Here is a 27,072-nt window from a genome sequence, read left to right as displayed (position 1 = left end):
AGACTTTGCACCCCAAACGCCTCACTCAGAGCCAAACAGATTCTAGAGATGGCTGGGGCAAAGATCCCCCAAGAACTAGATGCAGTTTGATTCTTCTGAAACTGCCATACAACTAAGGGGATATCTACACTGCAGAGAGGTGACTGGAGCATGAATAGACACAGCTGAGTTAGCTTCAATCCAGCTAGCACAAATAATCATAGCAGCCAAGGGGCGGCAGGGTTAGCTGTACATGCCCACCTGGGACCCTGGGTATGTATTTGAGCGACTATCCTACCCTGCTGCAGCTTCACTGCTATTACTGGAACTAGCTAGATCATAGCTTAGCTTGGGTATGTCTACACATTCTGCAACCACACCTCTGACTGCAGTGTAGACACCCCGGAGTGCTAAGCAGATGACAAGAAGGGAAGCACTGGCTGGGCTTTAGAGTTCAAATGGGACTGGGACAGTGTGTGGGTTTCATAGGTGTAGACGCTTAGATACCACAGTGAAAGGCACTTGACAGACAGAGAGTCAGATCTGAAGCCAATGGAAAGAGTCCCATAAACTTCAATGGGCTCTGGGTGAGGTCCATGGTTGGGGGATGTCAGACATTAAATAATCGTGGAAGCAATCTAGGACTCTGCAACACAAAGCCCCAAGGTGGAAATACAGTGCTTTTGCTCTGGAACAAGTAGGACAAATACCACTGCAGCTATGTGATAGGTTTTCTCTACCACTATGTAAGGGCCAGCACTGTGCAAAGTGGTAGTCTTGTTTACACTGCCTACGGAAAACCAGCGGAAGGGCAGGGAACAGAACCCACATCACAGGACTCCCAGTCCGGTGCCCTACCCACCAGACCGTGCTAGGTGTCCCCTATGGCCAATGACTCACCAGAAAGGAAGCATTAAGAGATCCACCACCACTACTCCTCCCGTCTCCCTCAGAAGCTAGACCTCTTGCCTCAGTGTGCCTCTGTCAGGCTAACCTGACCATGAGCTTAGTATCGCAAGTCCACCCCACACTCCCTCCCCCTCTCTCGGAGACACAGCACATGAGGTTCTGGCACCAGGCATTTATTTCTTACGCAGATTTATGTTGGGGAAAGGCACCGCTCTCCCTTGTGGCTCTTTACCTCTCTTTGTTCACTGCAGATTTTGCACAGCCACAGAGGGCGTTTCTGGGTCCCAAGACTTTCAATTCCACATTTGGTGCAGACTTTCTGAAAATAAGGAGAGAGAAAGAGAAGGACACAAAACAAAGTCAATAGCTCCAACTCCTCACAATGCCACTCTGAAGGCAAGTTTCCCCCCAGAATTTAGGTTCTGCCTAAACAATTATTTTGATTCTCCCTTCATTTACACCAGCGTAACTAGTGATCCCAGAGGAGTCACTCCTGATCTACACTGGAATCAGTGAGAGGAGAATCTGCCCCACTGCCTCCAGTTGTGTTACTCCTGATTTAAACAAAACCTGAGACCCTCAGAAATATTTCCCAAGTTGGGCTTTTTTTTAAATGATCCCCAAATGAAGTAATCATTTCCCTACAAACTCTAAGACCCAAACATAGCAGCACTGAAACTGACAAGAAACACAAATGAAATGATCTCATCCATTTTCACTGCAATATAAAAGTTAAACAGGGAAAAACTGTTAGAGTTTTAAAATTCTTTCAATTTGAGTAAGTCAGGTAAAAGAACCCCACCCTCTCTATGTGATTTTTAACCTGACAGTCTCCCTTTCAGAAAGTGGCTGGGCAGTTATTGATTCTCTGCTGATTTGGAAATGGAGTAGACCATACAAACAGGTGTATTTCCTGGAGACAACACCTGAATAGCATTTTATGGAATCTGTTTCTGCACAAGGGAACTTGCATGTCTCCACTGGCATAACAAGTCATTTATAGCATGAATCATCTAATATTCTCTAACAAAGCTGATGCACCTCAATCTTGGTCTACAGTTTAAATGAGGAATGGGACGGAGCCTTTGAGCCTCTTTGGACATCACAGCAAAAGCCACTCACCCAAGGGCCTAGGAGAGCAAAATCTTGTTTACAGCAATGCAAATTAAACCCCCAGTTGGGATTTTACATATTCCTCTGCTCTGCCTCAAGCCCTGGTCTGCGGCTTGGTTTTCCTTCCCATCTGTTGTCCATATACCCGTAAGCTCTTTGGGGCAGGCACTCTATGTGTCTGCACAGCACCTGACACAATGGGACCCAGCTACTGTAATAGAGATAATAAATCCACTCTATTAGTTTACACAAAACAACCCCAACTGGTTCTTCCTTCCCGAGTTGGGATTTCAAGGAGAACATGCAGAGCCACAGCTTTCTGCCATAGGTGCGAGCCACTGACGGGGAGAGCAGATAGCCTGGCCGGGGATGGGGATATGGAATCTTTTACCTTGGGGTCTGTCATAAATATAAAGGGAAGGGTAAACACCTTTAAAATCCCTCCTGGCCAGAGGAAAAACCCTTTCACCTGTAAAGGGTTAAGAAGCTAGGATAACCTCCCTGGCACCTGACCAAAATGACCAATGAGGAGACAAAATACTTTTAAAGGTGGAGGGGGGGGAGAAACAAAGGTTCTCTCCATCTGTGTGATGCTTTTGCCAGGAACAGAAAAGGAATGGAGTCTTAGAACTTAGTAAGTAATCTAGCTAGATATGCGTTCGATTCTGTTTTGTTTAAATGGGTGATAAAATAGCTGTGCTGAATGGAATGTATATTCCTGTTTTTGTGTCTTTTTGTAACTTAAGGTTTTGCCTAGAGGGACTCTCTATGTTTTGAATCTGATGACCCTGTAAGGTATTTACCATCCTGATTTTACAGACGTGATTCTTTTACTTTTTTTCTTCAATTAAAATTCTTCTTTTAAGAACCTGATTGCTTTTTCATTGTTCTTAAGATCCAAGGGTTTGGGTCTGTGTTCACCTATGCAAATTGGTGAGGATTTTTATCAAGCCTTCCCCAGGAAAGGGGGTGTAGGGTTTGGGGAGGATTTTGGGGGGAAAGACGTTTCCAAGCGGGCTCTTTCCTGGTTATATATCTGTTAGACACTTGGTGGTGGCAGCAATAAAGTCCAAGGGCAAAAGGTAAAATAGTTTGTACCTTGGGGAAGTTTTAACCTAAGCTGGTAAAAATAAGCTTAGGGGGTTTTCATGCAGGTCCCCACATCTGTACCCTAGAGTCCAGAGTGGGAAGGAACCTTGACAGGGTCTAAATTGGCAATGAGCCGGTAATGTAACTTACCCTTATTCCAGCCACAAGTGGGGCTTGAACATGAGCCTCTGCCACTGGAGCTAAGGGGCCCAACTCCACGATTGATACCAGAGTGGTAAAAAATAATCCAAGAGGCTGACGAAGAGCCCTGCAGTGCATCAGGTGATGGGAACATTGCTGACAGTCCTATCTTACCCTTGGCCCAGGACTCCGATCTCGCTCCCACCTAGTTTGGGACAGGGCATCTCTGACACTTCAGGTGGATGAAAACAGCATGGCCACGTCCCCCTCTTCTCTGAGCCCCCTTCCGTTCACTATATGGCTCATAATACAGGCTGGAGGCAGCTCTGCCGGCATCACTCCAGCAGCATCACCCAACCAGCATGCAAATGCAGCCCCTTGTGGGCAGAGTCAGCTGAGGACAAACGGGCCCGAGAGACCAAACTCCACTCCACGGTTCCAGAACAAGGTACCGGAGCCGCCCACAATGGAGGGAACAAACAACTGTGCCCTGTACACTGTGCTCTGCATGGCTGGCCAGCCAGCCGACATGGCGGCGGCTGGGGGTGGTGGTGGGGGGAGATTAACTGGAGGAAGCACTAAACAATTCCACAGAGATACTGTTCTTTGTTTCTCCCCAATTCTCATTCCTCCCCTCTGCTGTGAAATAACTAGCAACTGGCTGTCCCCACTTGGAATGGGGCTGTCAGGACTCAATGTCTTGCCGCACAAACTGACAGGGACAGTAGATTTAAGCAGCAGAGGGTGCAGTCATTACCCGTCGCCCATTTCACTGCACCCCAACCTCCTCCTCTCTCTGAAGACTGACTCAGAAACTCAGCCTTTAATACACTGGCAAATTTAAAATGCCACATGGCATAATGCATTCAAATGCTCCCCCTAGTGGAGATTTGCAGAACTTTTATTCAATTTTAACTCCATATTTTAACACACTGGGAGTTTGGGGTTTTTGTTTTTGTGTTTTGTTTTTCTCAGACTTGCTGGAAAACTGGAATCTTAACCCAAAAACCTCACTGTCAGGTTCTGAAGAAGCCTCAAATAAATAGGTATGTGGATTTGCAGATACTTAAAAATAAACCCTGTCATTCATTAGCTGAAATGCCAGACTCCTCTTCTTCACCTATTACAGGTTTATATTTATGATATGTTTACGATAGTCATTATTGACACATCCTCAGTACGTGGAATATCAGACTGGGTGTCATTGCTGTTATTGCTGCATGTAGACTATGCATTTAAATGCTATGCTGATTTCACACTTGTTGTGTTGTATTTATTTCTGAAATAATAAAAACTCTTTAATATTGAAAAGAAACAAATTCTAAACCAGAAGGTAGGACTGAGAAAACCCACAGGATTCAAAGGGCTGGAAGCCTCTATATTTTGCAGCGGCAACTCACTTAAGATGTATTCATTGCTCTGTTTCGTATGCATTATGTTGCATTCATTACCAAAATTCCTGTTATTGATCTACATGTGGAGGGTGTTGGGATTCCAATGAGATGGCAGCATTAGCCAGAAATTTATGAACTTCAGAAATCCATAATCTCCTGACAAGTCACTGCTTACTGCACAAAACATGGAACAAGTGACAGAGCTCTCCTTAGGGGAGGGAGCATGAAGTTATGTTACATCTTTCTACCTGCTGAGGCTTAAGAGTCTGCAGTACATTATGCCTGGTCACTACCCACCCCCACCACGCTGCTGAAAATGAAGTAAAAGAAACCAACCATAAGCCCTCAAACAAGTGGCATCGAGTGCGCTCAAAGCCTCAGGAATCCTCACAGCAAGAGGTTCCTATCACCATACAGTTGCTGTGAAATTCACTAGAGTTCTTCCCTGAATTCCAGCTGACCTTTTCTGATCGGTGTCCCGTGAATTCCTGACTAAAGGGGAATCGTCTGGAAAAAACAAATAACTTTGCCCTTGGACAGGCCTACCATGCAAGGTTCTCAAGGTGCTTTAGGGTTCCCAACACACCCATGTGCCCTGCAGTGAAGGTAAAGTTATTATCCCTGTTTCACAGAGGGGGTAGCTGAGGGACAGTTCATGCAACCCTCTGCCCCATCCTCAGCACGTGGGACTCACTGGAAGGTGGACCAGAAAATGCCCCAGTAAATAGATGTTTCCCTGCAGTTCTAAGCTAGCTGGTTGTGGATGTGCTGAAAGCAGGATTTTCCAGGGGAAGAGGGTGGGGAGCCCGGCATGTCCTGTTATTCTCCTCACTTGAAATGAAGGAAATAAATAGCAGTCTCCCGTCCACTGGCCCTTATCTCCCTATGAGCAACAGAGAGTTGCAGGATTTGTGCCCAAGCTACCCGAGTGACCTTTGCCCTCTGCTCCACCAAGGACAGTTGCTCAGATGACCCAGTTTGCCCCATCTCTGTGCCCAGGATCTATGTGACCAGGCCTTCTCAGCTCAAGGACCACCTCCACCGTGCAGGTGCCTCCTTCGTTACATCTTCTAGGGGGATTATCTCCTTCCTTCCGCCTGTCTTCTGAGTTGAGGATCTCTCTGAAATAATCTGGGCCTTGTGGTTCACATATTGGCACACACTCACCCCAGCACTGCTGCGAACAGTTGGGAAATCAATCTACATACACCTTCTGAATTCCAGTTTGATTTTATTAACTGTCTGTATCCTTCCTTATGTCTTAGAACTTCACTGAGTTCTTGTGCTAAGGAGGCAGAGCAGTGGCACCTGGGTTGGGTGAGTGGACTATTGACATTCGGCCTAGATCTAACAGTGCAATACAATGGATATGTTAAAGAAGATGGCCAAAATAGGAAAAGGAGTTCTGTCCAGTTGGGCTGGTAACTAAGCAACAGCTTGCCTAGCAGGGGACTTTGTCGGGTGCACTTTTGGAGGAGAAGGCATGTGTGGGAGGGGGATCGAATCCCAAAGGATGCTTAGGAGTGGTGAGGAAACTGAGGCAGGGAAGGGCTTGCGGTATAACTTGGCATAGCCTGTTTGCAGTCTAAAGAAAAGAGTAACTGTTCTGGAAGCCTTTGCAAAGCCTGTGTGTCCTGTGCTTCAATTATCACATGTTCCTGGAGAGAGGAACAGTAACCCAGGGCACCCACAAGGCTGGAGCTCTGCAGCAGGATCTGCTTAAGCTATTGGGATGTCTTAGGGGGTCTGCACTGGTCCTGGGGCCTCGGGCAGCTGGACTGTGAGGTCCCACTTCCATGAAGGGGTAACAGAGTCTGTGCCCAGGGGTGCGCCAGTGGGACCAGAGAGACAGCGCTGGAACCTACCCAGGCCAAAGGAAGACCGAGAGGACCGCTGGATGGGTTGCATGCTGTGGGCTCCATGTGGCCACCTCCCCTGTGGTGGTGGGACTGGGGTCCATGGGGCAGCTCCAGCTGCCACACAGGCCTCACTTTAGCCACTGCTACCTAGAGGGGATATTGCCAATATGGGTGGCTCCCTTCAGCCTGCTTGCAAGGCTGAGCTGGGCCTTGAATAGACAGCTGCTCCAAGCCAGGTACCTATGCTCATGCTTCCCTGTGCATGTCACTGAGGCAGAACTATGGAAAAGGCAGATTTCTCCCAGGGCAAGATGGGTTTCAAGTGTATGAAAAAAGCAACATCCCAGCAGAGGCTCTCAGACGATGTGGTGGTTGCCTTGGAGATCGTCATCTCCGCAGCTCTCCGGCTTAACCCCTTGGTTGCTGGAGTCCGGACAAGCAGTGGTCTCCCATCCAAGTATTGCACTGCAGCAAAAACCCTGCAAACTGAAGCCCACCATCTATTTCAACACCACGGATGTCACTGGGAGAGCAACATGCTGTAAGCTTGCAGCAAAGGTTTAACCATGTACCAGCCAGGGGGATGGCTCAGGGGACTACATATTAGCCCTGAAATAGCTGTAGTTCCAAAATGGATGGATTTGAAGTAGACAAACTGAGCACCTTGCAGTTACAGGGCGGACGTTCGGATGAGACCTCGATAATGAGGCGCATGGAGTTTGCTGTGAGAGTTCCCCATTGAGCATAATTGCTGCCCCTTCCCCTCACTGTTTACCTAACTGATGTCTTCCACCCGAGATCTAGCTGCAGTTCATTGAGGTTCTAGACACAGGGCTTGTAAAGCTCTTTTGGGATCTTGACGGAAATGAGAGATATTAAGGACTGGACAGGGACCAGATACTTTGGGTTTTTATGACAAAGCACCCCACAGTTAAACGCTATTCAATCAACTACCACCCTCACCCCCGCAAGATGAACCCGAGCTGGATTAGCCTCCTGTGTATTTATCGGAAAACAAGATGCCAGGAAGCTCACCTTTTTGCAGTCCTGACAGAAGACTGATGTGGTCCCCAGCAGCCCCAGCAGCTCACCACAGAGTAAGCACTGAGACAGCCCATTCCCCATCACGTTCTTCCTCATGTTTTCCAGCCGCTCCACCAGGCGCCTGTAGGGGAGCAGAGATTAGAGATGACGACTTTGGAATTACTGCAGTGAGGCAGACTCTGTAGGGAGGAGCATGGGCTAGTGGTTAGATCTGGACACCTGGGTTCTGTTCCTGGCCCCCCATCCCTCTTCGTGAGGCTTTGAGCAAATCACTTAATCCTCGTGACTCGGTTTACCCACCTGCAAAATGGGAATAACAACACCCAGCTAACATAATATAATCAAACCGGGGACAGCCATGTTATATCCCTGGCTCGACCCGTGAGTGCAGAGCAGAGAAGTTATGTTCACAGTGCATGCAGGGGATGTTTCAGCATTCTAACGAAGGGTGGCTAATAGGGTAGCTTCACACGAGTTGTATGGCCTTCAGCTTGCAGCACGGAGCAAAGGCTTCGCGCCTTTGGGACCCAGATGGGCTTTAAATGCGTATGTCAGAAAGCAGGGCTCCTACAGGAAAACAACCCAGCCCAAAATGAAGGGCACAGAGGAAGCTGGGTAATCCCCACTGGCAACAGCTCAGGTTCTAGGACATTACCATGGGCTGCCAGTGCAGGGTGCAAGCTATGGAGACACCACCCTATGCCTGGCTCTGAGGTAGGAAGCCCAAACTCTGAGGCCACAGGACCCCAAGCGGGATGGGGAACACCAGCGAGCCTTTGCATTAATAAATAGGCTGCTTTCCATGCAAAAAAAGCAAAAGTCTGCTTGTGAGGGTTCCACAGCAGCTGGAGTGGGAATGCAGGGGCTGTCAACTTGACTACAGAACGTGCATGGCGTACAGAGCTAGGATTATGGCGCTAGCTCACCAGCACTGCTTCTATTTATACATGGAGCAAAACAATAATAATGCAGTTTATCAAAGGCAGAAACCAGCAGCAGCCGCGCATGTGGGTGCACTAAGGGAGAAAAGGCGAGGCCATTTTTTACCCACCTACGTTCTCACTAGGACCAGAGCCTCATAAAGCAAGCCAGGCACTGATGGGAAAGCAAGGTCTGTTTGGAAGGGGTGCACACCTTATAGTGAGGAGGTTGGGCCAGACAGCAGAGCCATAAGGAGCCATCGCTGCTGATTTTGTGACCCGTGGCCTCCACATAACAGAACTTTAAAGAGTTAGTAGAAGAACTTCAGCGAGGGCTTTAACAAGCAAGGGGCTGGTGCTTAGAGGGACCTAGGGCTTTCCACCCTTAGCTCACCAGCCAAGTGGGAGCGGTTACCATCTGATGCTTGCACAGTAGCTTTCACATATGATGGGGCTTACACCACACTCTCACAAAACACCACCGTGGCTAGCACTAAATAGCACCCTCCCCGAGGTCCGGGCACGTCAGTTTCCAGGGAAAGGTTCTGACGCGTTGGGGGAATTTTGCACAAGCTGTGCCTAATCCAGGGGTCTTCCTTTCTCCTCACCCTTTAACAACAAGCCCCCAGTGGCTTCCTGCTGGGCGACTCGCATGCTTTGATACAGTCAGGTGCAGGGTTAACACTGTCCCGTCTGCCAGGCCAGTCCTTCAGCTTAGCCAAAAGTCAAATGAAACGTGGCGCGGCGAAGATACCAACAGACAAGGATGGTGCCAGTGAATTAATGACTCCGGCTAACAAACCGTTCCCAAGGAGTCAGCCAGCCAGAACACTCCACACTCACTGCTCCGAGCAAACAACCCCAGAGAATTCCTGGGCAGCCAGAGACGGTCACCCGGGAGTTCTGACTGCAGCCCCAACGGCAGCTGTGCAGCTCAGTCTGGTTCCTAAGGCCTTGGCCAGAGCCATGCATGTGGCTAACGCAGCCAGGCCAAGCTCACCCCCAGCTACACGAGGTGTTGCCCCAGTGGCTGTAGTCAGAGCAAACCCCTGGTCTAGACAATACCCAAGTATGGGAGTGAGAAGAGAGCCCCTGTCCTGCCTTTCGCCCAGCCCAAACCAGAGCTAGACAGACTGGGTGAGGGAGCCACTGACCGAACTGATGCTCAGCCTGTGTGGTGATTGGACCACAGCAGGACCGGAGAGCCACCCTCCTAGGATGGATCCTATGCCCTCCTCCAGGGAGAAATAAACAGCAAGTCCTTAGCTGGGAGGGGCGACCGTACCCGATTCGCTGCTGCTCAACAAGGTCCAGCTTCTCTGCCCTGCGGATGACCTCCAGGATGACCTCCAGCTCCTTCGGGTTCAGCACCTGCGTTTTCCTCTGCTTGTCAGTCTGGTTTGTGTGCACCGACCAGCCAGTTTGGAGCCTGCAGGGTGGGCAGTGTCACACTGAAGGCTGGAACAGCACAGAAAGCCTCTGCCACGCCCAGGTGCTGAGTCTGGGAGCCTAGAAAACCACAGCCATCGACTTGCCTGCAGAGATGCTGGGTCCCAAGCAGGAATCTATCGACATGACTGTTTCACGTCCTGCACTTCACCCTCCCCATAGGGCTGAGAACCGATCTCCTGCCACTAACCTAATTCCTCCCGCCCTTGGATTCCCCTTCTTTTGAGCAGGTCTAGTTTTTATTTTACACCTGAGTGTCATTACCCCAGGTGGGGTGTCAGCAGGAGAAGGAAGCATTGTCTAGTGGTTAAAGCAGGGGTCTGGGCCTGAACTTTCCAAGATGACCAGTGATTTTAAATACCTCCATTTTCCACTGCCCCAAGACACCTTAGAGCAGTGGTTCTCAACCAGGGGTATGCGTAACCTTAGGGGTACACAGAGGTCTCCTGGGGGCACATCAACTCATCTAGATATTTGCCTAGTTTTACAACAGGCTACAGAAAAAGCCCTAGCGAAGTCAGTACAAACTAAAATTTCATACAGACAATGATTGTTTACACTGCTCTATATACAGGTTGAATCTCTCTAGTCTGGCACCCTTGGGACCTGACTGGTGTCAAACCAGAGAATTTGCCGACCCACAGGAGGTCAATGCAGAGTGCCAGCGGGTCTCTAGAGGCGCAGGAAGAAGGAGTGGGGGATGCTGTAGCAGGGAGTGCCGGATTAGAGAGGTTCAACCTGTACTATGCACTGAAATGTAAGTACAATATTTATATTCCAATTGATTTATTTTATAACTATAGGGTAAAAATCAGAAAGTCAGCAATTGTTCAGTAATAGCGTGCTGTGACACTTTTGTATTTTTATGTCTGATTTTGTAAGCAAGTGGTTTTTACGTGAGGTGAAACTTGGGGGTACGCAAGACAAATCAGGCTCCTGAAAGGGGTACAGTAGTCTGGAAAGGTTGAGAGCCACTGTCTTAGAGGATCCTGATTTCCAGAAGCGCTGAGTGCCCCTGCCACACACACACACACACTGACAGGCCCCTTTAAGGCATCTCATGCTGGGCATCCAACATTATTAGGCACTTTTGGAACCACAGGCCTGGGAGTTCATCCCCAGCTCAGCCACTGACCTGCGGAATGTCACTGTCCCTCCTCTCTGTCCAATGATTTAATTCTCCTACCCCTCACAGGCTTACAGGCCTAACTCACTAGCATCTCAGTAAAGGATTCTGAGACCACTAAATGACCTTAGATATGCTCGAGCAGCACAGAGTCCCATGATAACATGCGCCTCAGTGCCAGATAGCCGACCCTAAGGGGAGCTCCACAGCAGAGACTGCAGGAGGCTCTGTCCCGCCCATACAACGCTTACAGCCACAGTCCTGTCCAGCTGGGCACTGTTACATTTTTAAGCCATTTGAAGCTGACCCTCAGGAGGTTCAGCTGGGAGCAAGACTGGGGGCAACAGGGCGCAGGCTGCTGCCAGAGGAAAGCAGCTAGAACAAATACAATTCAAGCCACTGACTTATCCCAGTCCCCTCCCCACCAGCAATCTGACTTGAGGGACAAAACAAGATCAAATGACATGTGCCTCCAAACAAAAGAGCAGGCACCAGCTGGGGGAGGCCATGAATTATAGATGGGGCGCAGCTAGGACTGGCTTTTGCATCCACCAACTTTGCTTATTAAATATAGGGTCGGTGGTGGGAACTCAAAGGAGGGTGAGGGTTGCAAGCTATTGCGCAGGAAGGAAACTCCACACAGCACCCAAGCACAGGGCTGTGCCTCAAGAGGCATCCGAGCAGCGATTCCTGTGGCTGCCCTCAGGGAAGCCAAATGACATAGTCGGCCTCCACAAGGCAGCTGCATTGACACTATAAACACCTGGAGCAGGGCAGCACTAGGGGTCCTGGCAGATTTCACAAGCTAAGCAAGGTCAGGTCATTACTTGGATGGGAGACTGGCTGGGGCAGGTAGGTACTGCTCTCAGTGGGGCGGGCAAGCCACTAGCTGGTCCACATTTGGCCCAAGGGGGGGGGGCTGCACTGCAGTGACACACTGATCATTGCACAGCTTGTGTATCAGTTTCAGATTTTAGAGCACGTTCAATCCCTTTAGGCAGGGAGGAGCGATAGCAGCGATGCAGGATGTTATTACGCACCTGCCCTCCTCAGCACAGGAGCAAAGCCACCAACTCCGAGGAAGCTCAGGTCTCACGGGGAGCAGGAGAGACCTCTCCCCTCCTACTCCTGCCCAAGCTGGGTCTGAAAAGCAGCCACAGCCGTGGGTGTGGAGAGACCCAGCTCTCCCCTAGTCTTTAGATCAGGCAAAGAGACAGGGCATGACCCTATCATGAGCAGGGCAGGCTGGGAACCCTCTCCAAGGTCTGGAATGAGAGCTAGGGCTTGGACTACCCACAAACCAGAAAGAAAGTAACTAACTGGGTTTTGATCCGCCCCATTACCTACTTGGCTGCAAGTGTGTCCGTGGGCAGCAGCTGTTCAGAATGGAAGCGTCCTATGTCCACTGAATGGCTCTGGTTTTCATGTGCTAATCCCACACTCAGACTTGCATGGGGAGAACATAAAACGGTTCCAGTTTGTGTGTGGACCAGCCCTGGGCAGGGTGGAAGTCAGTCTGGTGAAGGAAAAACCTCCCAGGCCTGGCAAGGGAAGCCAGTTTGGAGGGATGGATTTGGGGGGGGGGGGGGTTTCCATTGGTTTCCTCTCGCATGGCCAATAATAAACTGGGTTTTGGCCTATCTATGTGGGTACTTATATGCACCGTAGCATCTGAGTGCCGGATAGCCTTTAATGTATGTATCCTTACAACATCCCTCTCGCTTGCCTCAGAATACACAGGAAGCTTGTGGGAGAGCCAGGAATTGAACCCAGGGCTCCCAAGCCCCAGACCACTGCTCTAACCACTGGGAAATCCTTCCTCCCCACTTACAGGCTTTGTCTTTGCAGTTTGGATGCTCTGAGATCCAGGGGCCTTGCCTCACAGGCAACTAGCACCGCCCCTTCTGCCCCAGACCCACAGCCTGAGAATCAGCCTGGGGGCTAGAGTAAACGCTGTAAGAGATCACGCTCTGTGGCCACTGCTGTTAACAGAGAGAGGGGGAACAGCAGGAAGCACTCACTTGGCTCTCAGCGCCAGCTGCCGGTCATTGGGACACACCCACTGATCACTGCCGTTGCCAAAGATAGTATCAGCCATGGCAGGAAACTGGAGAGAAGGCCGCAGGAATCACACCTGTAAGAAAAGAAAACAGCACCAAACACTAAGTCAGTCATTAACCAACACCTGCCTAGAGTGAGCACAGCCCAGGGCTCTGCTCAGAGCCCAGCTCCATGTGCTACTCTCAGCAGCAGACGACAGAACATGGGAGCAGAGCTTCAGCATTCAGATCCAAGGGCAGAGCTTGGCTCGTGGTCTGAACACATCAGGGCACTAACCAAGGGCAGCGCTCATGTACCTTTGCACAGCAAGACTCAAGGTCTCAGGAGAAACTCACTCCTCAGAGCAGCGCATTGGAGAGCTGGGACCTGAACCTGGGAATGGGCAGGCCCAGGAGGCTAGTGCTCTGCCCCGCCATGCAGGAGACATGCGTTCTGTTTTTGTGCCTGGACTCTTATTGCCCAAGGCCAGCAAAGGGCTGGTGACAGATTCTGCACGACTGAGTAAGTTGCATTTTGATGGTCCTAAAAGCATGAAGCCAGGAAAACCATCTACACCAAACTTTCTTGCCACACTGATCTGTGCTGCAAGAATCGTGGCCTCTTTGTCCTTCCACAAAATGAACGCTGGCTGCCGCTCAAAACACCAGCATGTGATCGCTTTAGACACAAACCCTGTACATGCCAGACCATCTCTGTGTACCCATTACAGCCTTCCAATGGAATAGCCAGCGATGAACTGCAGATCATTCCATAATCAGTGATCACTGTTTAATTCCAGACCAATGCATCCACACAGAGACAATACTAGTTAACTCTAGTCTCTATCTGCTGCTCCAGGGGAGGAAATTATTTGTCTTCAACAGCTGCTATAGGCCTGTAGATGTTCTGGGCAAAAAAACAATTGAGGCTTTAAGCTGATCTACATAAGGAAATGTATTTAATCAAGATGGCAGGTTGGCTAACAGGTGAACATGCTGCACTGAACAGCTTTCTCCAGCTGTAATTTACTTGCTTTCACCTACAGCTCTCATCAGAAGCCTGTGCTTTGTGGATGCTGAGGATTTTATACACAGGGGCTCGCTTATCATATTGCAAAACTTTGTTGCTTTGGCCAGGGAAGCATACAGACAAACTCTTTCATAAGAAGTGATTTAAGCTTGAACTGGTTTTCTAACATTTCAGGAACACCAGGGTAATCAATGAGAGGGGAGGAAATGTGAACAGCTGCTGGCTCTATGTCCCTCCTGGCTTGATCTATATAGTTTTGATTCCAGCTGGGACAAGAAAGAAAAACATTGAAAGACTCTTGATCAAAGTACATTGTCTACAGTCAATAAAAGCTCCCAAGTCTTTTCACCAAGCTTGTCTATCATCCAAGTGCTCTCAGCCAGACGACACGAGACATTCCCCAAGCAGCAGTTTCAGAGCAAGAGCGCGTAGCTGTTTGCTCTCCTGGATCCCCAGCAAAATGCTGTAAAAGTGCCGGTAGGTTTTTGCAGTTCCTGCTGAAGCGAAAACCGCTTGGCACTTAAGAGTTATCGGGTCCATTTATTTTTTAATTTACAAAATATGCCTGATGCCAGTAGCTCAGTGAGTGCATGCTTCATTTAATGCACTGGATTTTATAAACAGTGTTCAAACAAAAAAACCCACTCTCTGACTCCATCTGGATCGTCCCAACTTTGCACTACACCTTCAATGCAATATACTCCTGCTCTATCAGACCAGCAGAGTCAAGGGGCTTCCCCTGAGAATGTGTGTGCAGATGTTTGCATCTGGGGACGGTTAGCTTGATCCCAGCTGCTGCAGAGACCCAAGGGGGGAGGGAGGTGTTATTTGGACAGTATATAGTGTACATACAGTGGCACTTCCCATCAGGTGAGCTCAAAGCTCTGTGCAAATATTAGTTAGGCTTCACAACTCCCCCCACCTGGTGAAGGAGGTGAATATCATCACCCCATTTTACTGACACATAAGCTGAGGTAGAGAGAGGGGAACTGAACAATCAGGAGTCCTGTCTCATGGGTCCACGTTCTCACTGGAAATATGGACTATGGGAAGAGAGTTTGCAATCATTTGCTGTAAACTTCTAAACCCTAAAACGAGTTTTAAAGCGAGATATAAATCTTGGGGTGAGTGCATTCCGGGGTGCGATCCTTGGAAGAACTACTGCACAGCAGGTGTGGAATCTGCTCACAGACCAAGCATGCTGCAGAGCGCACCAGCACTCTGGAAGGCAGGGTCTCCACTGCTATGCATATTAACAGTTGAGGTTGAACTGCAAAGCAGTAGTACCTGCGCAGGCTCCTTGTGCTAGCTGCTTGATAGCAGCAAGTTCTGGGTTCAGCATTTATGCTCGGCTTTGGGTGTCAGTGACTGACAGGGAATTCACCTTCGCATCCCAGTAGGGCTGGCAGAAAAGCCACAGACTGCTCTAAGTGGTAAATCAAAGTAAACATGACATGTGTGCCTAGCGATGCCCCGTGCACAGCACAGCCGAAGGCACCCCGCACCAGGGAAGCAGGGAGGCTACATGTGGGAACTTTCACTAGAGTTTGTGGAATGTCCGTTGCTTAAGTGGGGAGAGAATATTTCCCTCTGCATTGGAATCAGCCCGCTTCTCACGTCTAACCTAGATAGGCCCCATATGAGAGGGATGGAAAGACAGACATCTAGGCCTATAGAGAAGCCAATGTAGTCTGCAGGGTCTGTAGCCTGCATTTTCAGAGGTGGGCACAGAGGGTACATCTACCCTCATCACCTGGGAAGACTCACAATGATGCACGTAAGTAGGGCAGTCACGCTCATTTCCACTGGCCAAAACCTACAGCTTTCAAGTTTATTGTCCCTGGTTCAGCAGCTGGGAGTATGTCGTCTTCTGCTCCTACAGAGCAATGCCACATGAGAGGCAGCATAATGGCTGCGGAAGGACAGGAAGAAGCACGGAATCACACTTGCTCAACCTACCTAGATAATTCACAGGGTGACTCAGAGCAAGCTCAGAAGGCTGCACATCACCCTGTAGAATGGCATGGGAAACAGAGACCCCAAAGGTAACGAGCTGGAGCACTGTCAGGTGTTTCATGTCATTACTGCATCGTCACTTGTCTCATAGTTCATCTCACCCAGCCAGGAACATATGCCCTTTCTATAGTCAAAAAATGTCTGAGCAAGAAGCTGTGACCCCTCTCCATCTCCATTCCCCCACACACGTCTCCAGCGGAATAGTCAGACTTGCCTATCCCCAGCTAGATGCTAGCAAGGAAGGACCAGGGCTAGGAGAACCAAGCCAGGTTGGCTACAGTAAAAATCCACCCAAATCACCAGCTGTTTGAGAGATCACAAGTAAGTATCCATATCCAGTAGACCTTTTCTTCTTTGTATCAATTGCAGAATTCCTACTCTGTTGTGTAGGTAAGCAATGGGACAAAGCACAACTTATGCTTCACACTGAAGAACTGCAAAGCACCCCAGTGGATTACCTTACTGCTCTGTGGTCTGACCAGCCTAGAAACTAGCAGCTTTGTAGCCAGGCTGCCTGTACAATCTGGGCAGGGCTCAAAGAGCATCAAACCACTTACACTTTGCAATAATGCCACAGGCTTCTAAACAGACAGCAACTCAGGAGTCAGATTCACTCCAGTTGAACTCATGTGCGTGCAAGTTAACACTTTATTGCCTGGATTAATACAGGATATGGTGCAAAGCACATGACCTTCAATACGATACAAAATGCGGTAGCACTTCAAGCAACTGCTAGCTGTATTACAGGTTGCTTCCCCTTTGGGGAATAATTGCATTAACGAGCAATCACATTGCCAACACACCAGTTACCTCAGCTACATAGGGATGAGACGTGAAAAGCACACTGGGAGTTTTACCTCTGGCTGAAATGGGGCCCAGATTTCACCCGCTGTGTGCTAATCTCCACAACAATAAACATACCACAAATTGTGTGTGTCACTGTGAGATTTCCAGTTGCACCTGGCAATAAAAACGTTACAGGTCTCCACTTCAAAACCCAACCCTTCAATAAACACCCTCCATTTTAAGATGTGGCTTGAAGTTTTGATTTTATAAAAACTAAGAAAACCCCACAGATGCTAGTAATTTTTACCATGACTTTTTCTTCTAATCCAGTTCGTTTTGAACAAAAATGCCCTATCGTGTTTGCAATGCTAGCATTGCAGCCCTGCCAAGCTGACTGTCTACAAAGAAAAATAAAACAGACATTGATGGTTTTCACAGTCCTGAGATGCAAAAATTAAAACCGTCAGCATAAACAGGACCAAGACTATTGGTTCTGCAAAACGCTCTCCATGTTAATTATCTAAGATGATATTAACCACCCCCAACCAAGGGAAATCATCTTGTTTACAATGTCTGATGTTTGATGCCATAGCATCTGTCAACAGAACTTCTAGTGCCCCTGTCCTGTACCAGTATGACCACGCCAGGGGCTCCTGCTGTTCAGTTACAATAAGATTGTACGCAGATCACAATGTGCCACCACCACAACAGGAAGAGAAGGTCTCCACTTCATCGCACTTCTGGAGGCCTCTTTGCAGCTAAGCAACCTTGTGCCTCTTCAGCCGAAAGCACAGAGGGACTGAACAGCAGAAAAAGCTTTGGCGGACACAAAGTCAGACCTGCTGTACTGAGCTGCCTGTGGTCAGGTCTCTCCAGCAAAGCAGCTGTTGCATAAGCACTAATATTAAGTATATAGATTCACACATATCAATATTTACCTGCCCTGGTGGCGACATTTCCTAGCATTAAAACTGTACCTGCTGGGCAGAGATAACCTGGCTATTTAAATGTATGAACAATGGGCAAATACTCATCTGCCATTTGTTAATACCAAACAAGTCACATCACCGACAAAAAGTGCAGCAAACCCAAGAAAACACATGTTCCAGTCTCCATAGACAGCGCACTTACCCTGACACGCTGCTGTTCAGTTGGCTGAGCCTACGCTCCCTTTCTGCTGCTGATACACACAGCTTGCTGTCTCCATGCAAGGCACAGATGCGCCACAAGCAGCATGGCCTTGGCCCTTTTCCACAGAAAAGCACACAGTTTGAGCAAACAGATCGCTCCCCTGCACTGAGCTCACCAGTGCAGCACTGGCTGAGTATTTCATGCACTTCACAGCACTCCCACCTCGAGGCACAGGAATACCAGCCACGCGACAGAACACTTATTTTGTTCCAAACTCTCCTTGAGCTTTGCGAACCTAAACAATAAGGACTCAAGTCAACCAGTGGATTCTCTCCTCCTTGCCAGAGCTGAGCTGGGACTCGTTACCCAACAGTACAAGTGTAGGAACAAGAAGGGATGAAAAGAATGGATTTTTGCTGGTGCCGGAGAAAGGAGATGTTTAGGAAAAGCTCAGTGAGTGGGACAGCAGGGTGAAGGCTATACCAACACAGCATAACGCTCATCAGCTGCGTCTGATCCCACGGCACAGCCAGCAGTGGGAGAGGTACTGCAACAATTATTCAGCTGCGAGATTGGACCTCAGGAAGTCGAGCCAGGAAGGGAAGACAGAGAAAAATGCTGTGCGATTTTATTCATTACATTACACTAATCAAAAAGATGACCCAGTTAAAAAAAACAAACAGGTGATATTTACTAGATGAAATCCTGGTATCTGAGATGATAGGACAAAGATGAGCGCTCTAATCTTAAAGTTCATATCACTGGGCACTTTCCCTGCATGGTCACTTACAAAACAATCAGGGTAACACTTGCATTTCTTTTACAGCTCTTAATGACCCTGGAGGGCCTGGTGAGCAGGGCCTTGTATACTTTTAATACTTGGCCTGCTCACGCAAAGGGGGCGGTCAAACCTTCTACACCTAGAATCCCTGGAGTGGGGAAGCAAACAGAAGCTGCAATTTTAAATCAGGGTTACAGAACCCCTGGCTTTGAAGAGTGGAGATGTTTTCCAAGATTAGGACACATCTTTAAAGGATTACATACACCGAGAGGTATCGTGTGCATGCTTTGTCTCCCTTAGGCACACACTTTAAACAGCTTTCCAGACACACCACATGTACTCCCTACATTTCTACACACCTGAAAGATAACACAGCCCAGACATCCGATTCCCACTGGTGTAAGTCTGATCAGTTCAAGGTGCTACAGAAACATGCAAATATTTTTAGGCTAATACTGAGGGCTCCAGACTGACCCCAACATGCGAGATACATGGATTCGGCTCCCATAGCCCCAACGTACTGCAAAGCCACCCAAGCCAGGCAGAAGTCTAGAATAGTCAAGACTGATTTGCATCTACATTTACCAGAAAATAACCCCAATGCCACTTCAGCACGTCACGGCTGGAATCAGTCTGAGAACCAGCTGTTTTGCGACAGTCCCACGGTGATGTTATGAAGGGCATCACATGCCCTTGTCGGCAGATGCTGCAGCAGATGTTTATTGGCTGATGTTATTTTGTATGCATGCTCTGGTCCAAAACAATGCTATTGAGCCTGGGACAAAACCATTGTCTTATTCTATTCAGATCAAGGGTATCAGACCCTGGGCTGATCCATCTGGCCACAGCTGCAGGAGGGGCCCTGAACAAACGGGTGCCCACGTAGCCAAAAGGTGGTAACTAAAGCCAAGAAGCCCTCTCAGACAAGCCATAGAACTCCCCAGGAATTGCTTTGTTGTAGATCACTGGCTCCAAATCTAATCGTTCCGGTCCAAATTCAGCAAAACACTTAGAGCACACGCTTAAGTCCCACTGAAGTCACCTGCTTCCGTGCTTTGCTGAATGCTTTGCTCAATCAGGGCCTGCATGCCAGCTTTGAACCAGGGCTACGCTGGTGCAAATCTGGAGACGGTAGATTAACACCAGCATAACAGAGATCAGACTTAGTCCCTGAACTCCCAGCAACGACAGCTAGATGCTCTTCCATTTGCTCGCAGTATCCTGATATGCTACACTTACATGAAACACATGAAAAAAAAATATCAGAGCCAGCAGCATCATGAGTAGCGTGATGAGTGAGAGGAGGCTTCATTAATATACCATTCAACACACTAGACTCTAGAGCTTGGATTTGGCTCATTCAGGGAACTTACAGCCCCTTAGCTGGATCATAAATCAGATGCCGCATATGCACTGGGTCAGTGACGCAACTTATCTCTGTCAAATGTTCCCTGCATGGTGAAAGGGAGCAGAAAGTAAGGAAATGCGTCAACTCCTCCTCCCCTGCTACATTCTTATAACTATCTGATCTGCTGCCCTAGAGATCATCCAAACGCAGGCCAGCCAACTGCAGCGACTGAGTCTTCCAAATCCAGCATGAGTTTTCTGCAGCTGCCTAGGGGATTTAGACACAAGTGGGAATGGGGTGTCCAAATTCCCTAGACAGCTTTGAAAACCTCAGCCTGCCTCTTTATTCCCACGTGTGCAACCGACGGTGCAATAAAATTTAAGAATTTGAAGTGAACATTTAAAGTATTGTGGGATAAGAATTAGAAACTAAATCTGAGATTTATTATTCCACTTTGTGCTGGCCAATTGATTTCAGACAGGGATGCCTGAAGAAGTCAGTAATGTGATTACTCCGTAAGGGTTTGTCGTACATTCGGGGAAGTTTAAAAGCAACTTCACTCCCACCATCAGGTCTTGTGCAGACCAAGTGAAGTAACAAGCATGCACATTGCAGCAACGGGAGAAAACCACCTTAGCTGGTTTCTTCTAAAATCCAAACCAGTGTCACCTCCCTTTCTGCATTCACAGGAGTTCTGTGTAAATACACAGACCAGGGCAACTTGCATCACTGTTGCATTAACCTACTGAACTTGACACTGCTGCAGAGACTAGAGCTGCTGCTCCCTTGCTTCTAAAAGCTGGCCACGTCCTTTTGCAGCTCACATGACAATTGTTCTCAGCAGAAAAACATCCTGTTTTAGAGCCAACCCTCGGGCTGTGACAGGTTTAAAGGCAGAGCGCTGGCGTCTGGTGGAGTTCACCCACATTTCCCCTATGCCGGCTGCTGGGTCAACCACGGAGGTGCAGATTGAGGATACACGCAGCAGCTGCCTATTGGATCTCGCTTCCCAGGCCTTTTATACTCACACTCAGAATAAGAGATCTAAGGGGGCAAGTTTTGTTAGACACAGGGGACCAACTTCACCCCGGTGTAATTCCACTGATTTCACGAAACACTGATATGCAGTGACCAACTCTTGAGCCCATAAGAGCATAATGCCCTTCAGACCTGGGATTCAGTCCTTCCTGGTGGGACAGAGAAGCCTGCTTTGCTGGCAGTTGTATTTTCCATAGGGTGGAGAGGCCCATAAGCCCCTTATCTTTGGAGCTTTAGCTCCTTTGGTATTGATGATGACGGGCTGGAATAAAGCAGCATTCGATCAAGGCTTTCATCAGGACAGATCTGAGCATGTTCTCTAGACACACCAGAGAAAATAAGGAATGTTCTCCCAGCATGACTGATCAAAACACATAGCATCACGCTCTTTTGCTTCTCATTACCCGGAACGCTCGTCTGGCTCCCCACAGTTCTCTGAACACTGCCTGCGGGGGGGGGGGGGGGGGGAGTAGGGACATGGCTCAGGGGACTCACCAAGACCCAGGACTAGTCTTTAGATGGATTATTCTATACACTAGTTGCAGTGGATTCATTATTTCTGCTGGCTTTTCACTGGTACCAAGAATCTAGTCCTCCCACTAACTTCACCTGGAGTTGTGGGTGGCTCAACATCTCTCCCTCTGAGAAATCAGATCCACGACGGACCTCACATGGTTTGACACAGCTATTTCCAGCAGCGAAGCAAGGGAGCATGGAGAGAACTTAGTCTGGTATCTTACACATCCTCAGGTTTGTACGCTGCCATAGAGACAGGATTAGCTCTGGGAAGCCATGAGGTGTTAGATCTGAGTAGTGTCCCAAGTATCTCAGCACAAAAGGGTGTACAACAGAGCCTGCTCATCAGGAACACGGTCAGGTAAGACCACACTGAGAGCCAGGAGAGAACTCATGCATTGTGTAAATGGGCCCTGCTCCTTACATGGTGAAACTTCATTCTGCCTATAGTACAATTTCACTTCCTTAAATCTGGTTCCTCTCTGTGAATCTCTTGGGAATGCACTATGTATGTATGATCCAAGCCCTTTTCCACCTACAGAGCCACCAGCGAGATGCTGCTCCTCGGTGAGCAGGCATGGCCGGCGCAGCTGGCAACAGGATAAGATGCCTAGAGAGCACAAATCGGGCTGGACCCAGGGTGCGCGTGCATGTGCGTGTGTGTAGGAGTGGGGAACAGCTCCAGATGAGTCACATGCATCAGTGAGCAACACCGCACAGTGCTAAAAATCTGTACTTCAGATGAACTCCCTGCAGAACACCCATCAGATGGCAAAGAGCCAAAGATTCTTTTCAATTAGCCAAGCCTCTCAAGGACAGCCCAAAGCAGAGAGATACAGGAGGCCACGTGAAGACAACACCCTGCTAAGGCAGTCACTCATGCGAGAGACTGCACAGGGCGCTTCAATCAACCAAGTCTAGATTAGAAGAGACTTCTATGTAACTCTGCACATGCCTCTCCAAAGATGAGCCACAGAAGCCTCCATCGGAAACAGGGGAAGGGAGCAGACCTTCGACAGGAAGGGATCCCCGGCAACACATAGACCCTTCCGATGACTGTCACGGTGCAAACAAATCTCACGCACCATGGTGAGGTGCTGTGCAGGTGACATGCATCTCTGCAGGAGCAGGCAGAGCCTGGGGAAAGCCTGCGTATGACAAGACAAACCACAGGGCCACGCTGAGCAGCTAGATGTGACATGGCAGAAGGTAGGATCTCACTCAGGCAGGGAGGAAAAGGTTTTCGGTTTTGTAGGTAAACATAAAACATGCTGCTTGTCGGGAAGCGGGGAGCAACTAGAGAAAGGTGGCTAGGGGGAGGCTATTAAATGTCTCCTGGGCCCTCTCAATGTAAACCTATTAAGAGAAGTTACCTATGCAGAACCTCAATAGGAAACTAGCAGGAATATCACCTGTCTCCCACCCTGTGGGTGTCTTGTTAGTTTCAACTGTAAGCTCTGTGGGGCAGCGGCTGTGTCTGTGAAGAGAGTGGCCGCCTTTAGGGCACAGACCAATCTCTGAGCAATGGGAAGAAACCTGCGCAGAGGGCAGATTATCCCCGCGACAAAACTGGAATTGCTCTCTAGTGTCATATGGATACGGTATGTTGATCGGGTTGCTGGGATGTTTACTGCATGAACATATTGGCTTAGTATTAGGGGGCTGTAAGCAAGAAGGAAAGCAATAGCTCAGAATAAGCCATGCCTTGGTAAACACTTCAGGGTTGTTAAGAGACCCTGCCCCAGCAATAAGCTCTGCAGATTCTAGCTCCTGGATCCAGCCAATTTACCAAATTGGTTTGGCTGTGCATGGCAAAAGCCCAAAAACTGACATTCAAAGGGATCCCTCTCTCAAGAGGGAAAGGACATGTTTGTAGGGACACGGCTGACCCCCCAGGACCTGGTAGGACATCTGGAAAAGCCAGGCCTGGCCAAGGCTCTCATCAGGGGATGGTAAACCTTTGGGTAAGAGAGATGGGCAGGGGTTTAAAACCCTTTTTCTGTCTATGTTCCACCCCTGCTGTTGAATAAATCCATCCTTTGGTTTAAGGAGGCTGCCCGGTCGCTGTATCTTCTGATCACAGACTGCCAAAGAGAGCAATGCCAGGTGTTGCATCCAGGCAGACCTGCTGCGTAAGCACAACTGATACGCACCCAGGGCACTGAACCCAAGGCCTGGTGTAGGAGTGGCAAAATGGTGGCATTCTGCCCCAGAAGAGGTGAAGGCATGAGGCCTGACACCAGAGGGGGTGCATTCAAAGAGACCACAATGGATGGTGCAGTCAGCCCTGGAACCATGACACCCACACCTGCCTACCGTGGGGTTCATACGCTTTTCCTCCGAGGCCACTGTGAAAGACTGGAGACCGAACCAAATTGGCTTTGGCTTGGATCCAGCCTGGCAAGGACTATGGCCCAGATCCACAAAGGTATTTAGGTGCCTAACTCCCAATGGTTTCAGTGTGGAATTAGACACCTAAATACCTTTAAGGATGTGGGCCTATGCTACTAGAGAAAAAGCAGAATCACAAGGCTCAGGAAACAAAGGAGGAGAATGTTGTATTCAAGGGGTTTGGCTTGGAATCTTTCTTTGAGCTAATGATCCTCGCTAACACTGCAGCATCTGTTAGAAGCAGGTCCTATCGCTAGTGGATAGGGCTAATGGTCACAAAGGACTCAGTGCGCAGACGCCCTCCACTCCGATCAGCTTGGCCAGTGAACCTCTGGGCGTTAAGCACACACTGGCCTGTTGCTTCCCCTCTACTCCAAGCAATTCACCTGCAAAACGCAAAGAGGCTGGCCCAGAATACAAAGGGCAGATGGAAGCTCTACGACCGCGATTTCAGGCCACCGCTGCAGATAGATATTGTGACGGGATGTGGGGGGAGAGAATAGTTCTCTCTGTTCCTGGCAGTGCTGGTAGAGAACGAAGCCATCTCTCAGTTTACAACTAATAGTGATCATGTTAAGTGTCACAGGCCTCTAGCCTTCAAGAGGAATCAGCTTAGTACTTCACTCCTCTGTCACGGCCTGTTTATTCTACAGAGAGAGATTTTTGCCCTCTTTATTCCTAAATGCAGGCAATTAGTCCAGGCTGTTCTAAAGCATTACATATGTCCCCCATTCAGCATAACGCTGTGGCTTTGGAATCACTTACGTGGGTTAGGCACTTGGAGACAGCTCCTGAAATGTGTTCTGACGAACCAACGTGTTACTTACCAATGACAGCTGGGAATGCAGGGGGCATGTGTCACCACCTTCATACCTCATGGTGCGGGATGCAGCTATAGGCAATGTACAATGATATAGCCTTGGACACCGGGCCCTTCACAGAAGGGCGAAGGCTGTGTCTTCACTGCAAAGAAAGGTGTGTTTTTACAAGGTGGCAGCTGGCTCAATGTAAACCCAACCGGAGACAAGACACTGTAGTTTTCAGTCTCTGGTCCAGGTCAGTCCCATACCGCTCCACATCTGAGGTTGACCTCAGTTAAGCACATGGAGGTCCAACCTACCTGGGCCTTCTTTCCACTAGGACTTTACATTGAGATAGCTACCTTAATGTAGAAACAGACCGTCCTTTGCAGTGAAGACATAGCCTGAGCCGGCCTTCAGGGGGAACTAATTCACATGTAGTTTGGCCAACACAGCATGAATCCTAGCAGGCCAATTCATATAGAAATGTCCTATATGGCCATACAAGCGAGCTGCAGGAGATCTCTGATGGGCTTTGATTTGCTAATCAGCTTAGCTAACCAGTCTCACACCTATATCAAATTTGTGAATTAGTTAGGCAATTCATAATTTATTTTTTTAAAAGACACGAGGGGCCAGCCTGAGCCAAGTTCTTGGTCTGCAGCATCTGCCCTGCTAATGCAATTAACAGGCCTCCTGCTCAGCAAGCTACCTATGGGGGATGCCCTGCTTCCCCCAGGACCACCAGCTCAGCTCATGTGCAGTTCTACCCTGGTTTTCCTTTAGCTGCTACTCGCTCAATGATGCTGTGTAATTAGTCTCTGAGGCCACACACCAGCACCCATTATCCCGAGGAAACCTTAGCAACAAGAACAAACATTCATTAAGTTGCTATAACAGAAAGTAAATGACTAGTAAAGAAAGAAAAGGTTAAACCACATCCTTGCCTCCTGTTCTCTCCCAGCACTGACAGCGTGTATTGCAGACCGGGGTCTCTCCCCTCCTAGCGTCGCAGCAGTATTTCCAAATTCAGGGCCTTTGCAACAATAGATTAATCCCAAATTCTTAAAACTGCAAGTGTGCCTAATGACAGTGCACTCCACCAAAGCTGATCTTTAAGGACGTGCTTAAATCCCAGGCCCCAAGGTGCATAAGTACCTGACTGAGCCAGGGTCTAATACAACAACTCACACCCCAGGATCTCACTTGACACACACACACACAATCTCAGCCCAACCCCCAGGGAAACAGGCAAGTGTCCATATTTTACAAATAAGCCAGCCTGGGGTTAAGCAGCTTGCAAGCAGTCGCACGACAAGCTGACAGGAGTTCGGAACAGCCCAACAACAGCAGGAAGTGCCCTCTTAGCTCGCAGGAGAGCCAGGGACATTCAAGCCAATCAAGCAGTCAGATTAGATGAAGTTCCATAATGTCAGAATGCACCATTGTGAGGGGCAGCGGGGCAGGCAGGATTGGCTTAAATGGGCCCGTCTCTCTTCTGTTTGGCCACGCAGCTGGCCTCCATGACGGTAAGTACCTATCAACAATATCCCCAGTGCTAGTGCAAGCCGTGACCATTTCCCTAACATTATGCAGGTGCTTTTGGGTTAGGACACACTCACACTCCATTTTTCAGTCAGCAGAGAATGAGAGCTGTGCAGCCAGACGCCGGACCAATGAACCTCCATGGAAGCCTCACCAAGTTTGAGTCAATCCCATTAGAAAACCACTGTCAAATTAAACTCCTCAAAGCCCCTCCCACAATGATGACTTGATTTAAGCAGCCCCAGTTAAGGTTTTTCTTTCATTTACTTGCAAACCCTCCCGTTATAAGCTGAGCCCCTGTGCCCCCTCCCTGCACTCACAGGGTGTGTGTACATGGTTTTGAACCTTCATCAGACAACAAGTCACCCCACTCTTTGCATCCATACAGAATGACATGACCAGGATCTCTCTGAACATCAGCTGCAGCTATTCCAGCAGTGGGCTGATTTTTCATTATCGCTCCTCTGAGCCTCATAACAACTCTTCCATGCCTTGCCTGCTGTGAGACAATCATCGTATTAAAAGGGCAGGCCCCACAGCCCCTCCCACATGCCAAACCCCACCTCCCACTACCTTACTTGGCAGGCAAAAGTTGGTTTACAGAACACAGCTAGCAGCTGTCTCCAAA

At 48.8% G+C, this 27,072-nt stretch overlaps 1 protein-coding gene across 5 annotated transcripts in view; it reads right to left on the bottom strand.

Moving 5' to 3' along the window:
- Window positions 1-27,072, bottom strand: part of RPH3AL (rabphilin 3A like (without C2 domains)) — a 96,385-nt gene that overhangs the window by 51,694 nt on the left and 17,619 nt on the right. For 2 of the 5 annotated variants that reach the window (XM_074974552.1, XM_074974550.1), the window contains exons 2-5: window positions 13,045-13,157; window positions 9,734-9,877; window positions 7,520-7,649; window positions 1,121-1,207 (exon numbers count right to left, since the gene is read on the bottom strand). In XM_074974552.1, the coding sequence (XP_074830653.1) occupies window positions 1,121-1,207; window positions 7,520-7,649; window positions 9,734-9,877; window positions 13,045-13,121 (438 nt within the window). In that variant the 5' untranslated portion in view covers window positions 13,122-13,157. Of the gene's footprint in view, window positions 1-1,120; window positions 1,208-7,519; window positions 7,650-9,733; window positions 9,878-13,044; window positions 13,158-18,025; window positions 18,148-27,072 lie in introns of those variants that run through there. The other 3 variants (XM_074974555.1, XM_074974554.1, XM_074974553.1) reach the window with 2 other exon arrangements.

The sequence above is a fragment of the Natator depressus genome, chromosome 17 (genome assembly GCF_965152275.1).
Source record: "Natator depressus isolate rNatDep1 chromosome 17, rNatDep2.hap1, whole genome shotgun sequence".
NCBI classification, from domain to species: domain Eukaryota; kingdom Metazoa; phylum Chordata; order Testudines; family Cheloniidae; genus Natator; species Natator depressus.
This window is presented reverse-complemented; position numbering and strand designations above follow the sequence as displayed.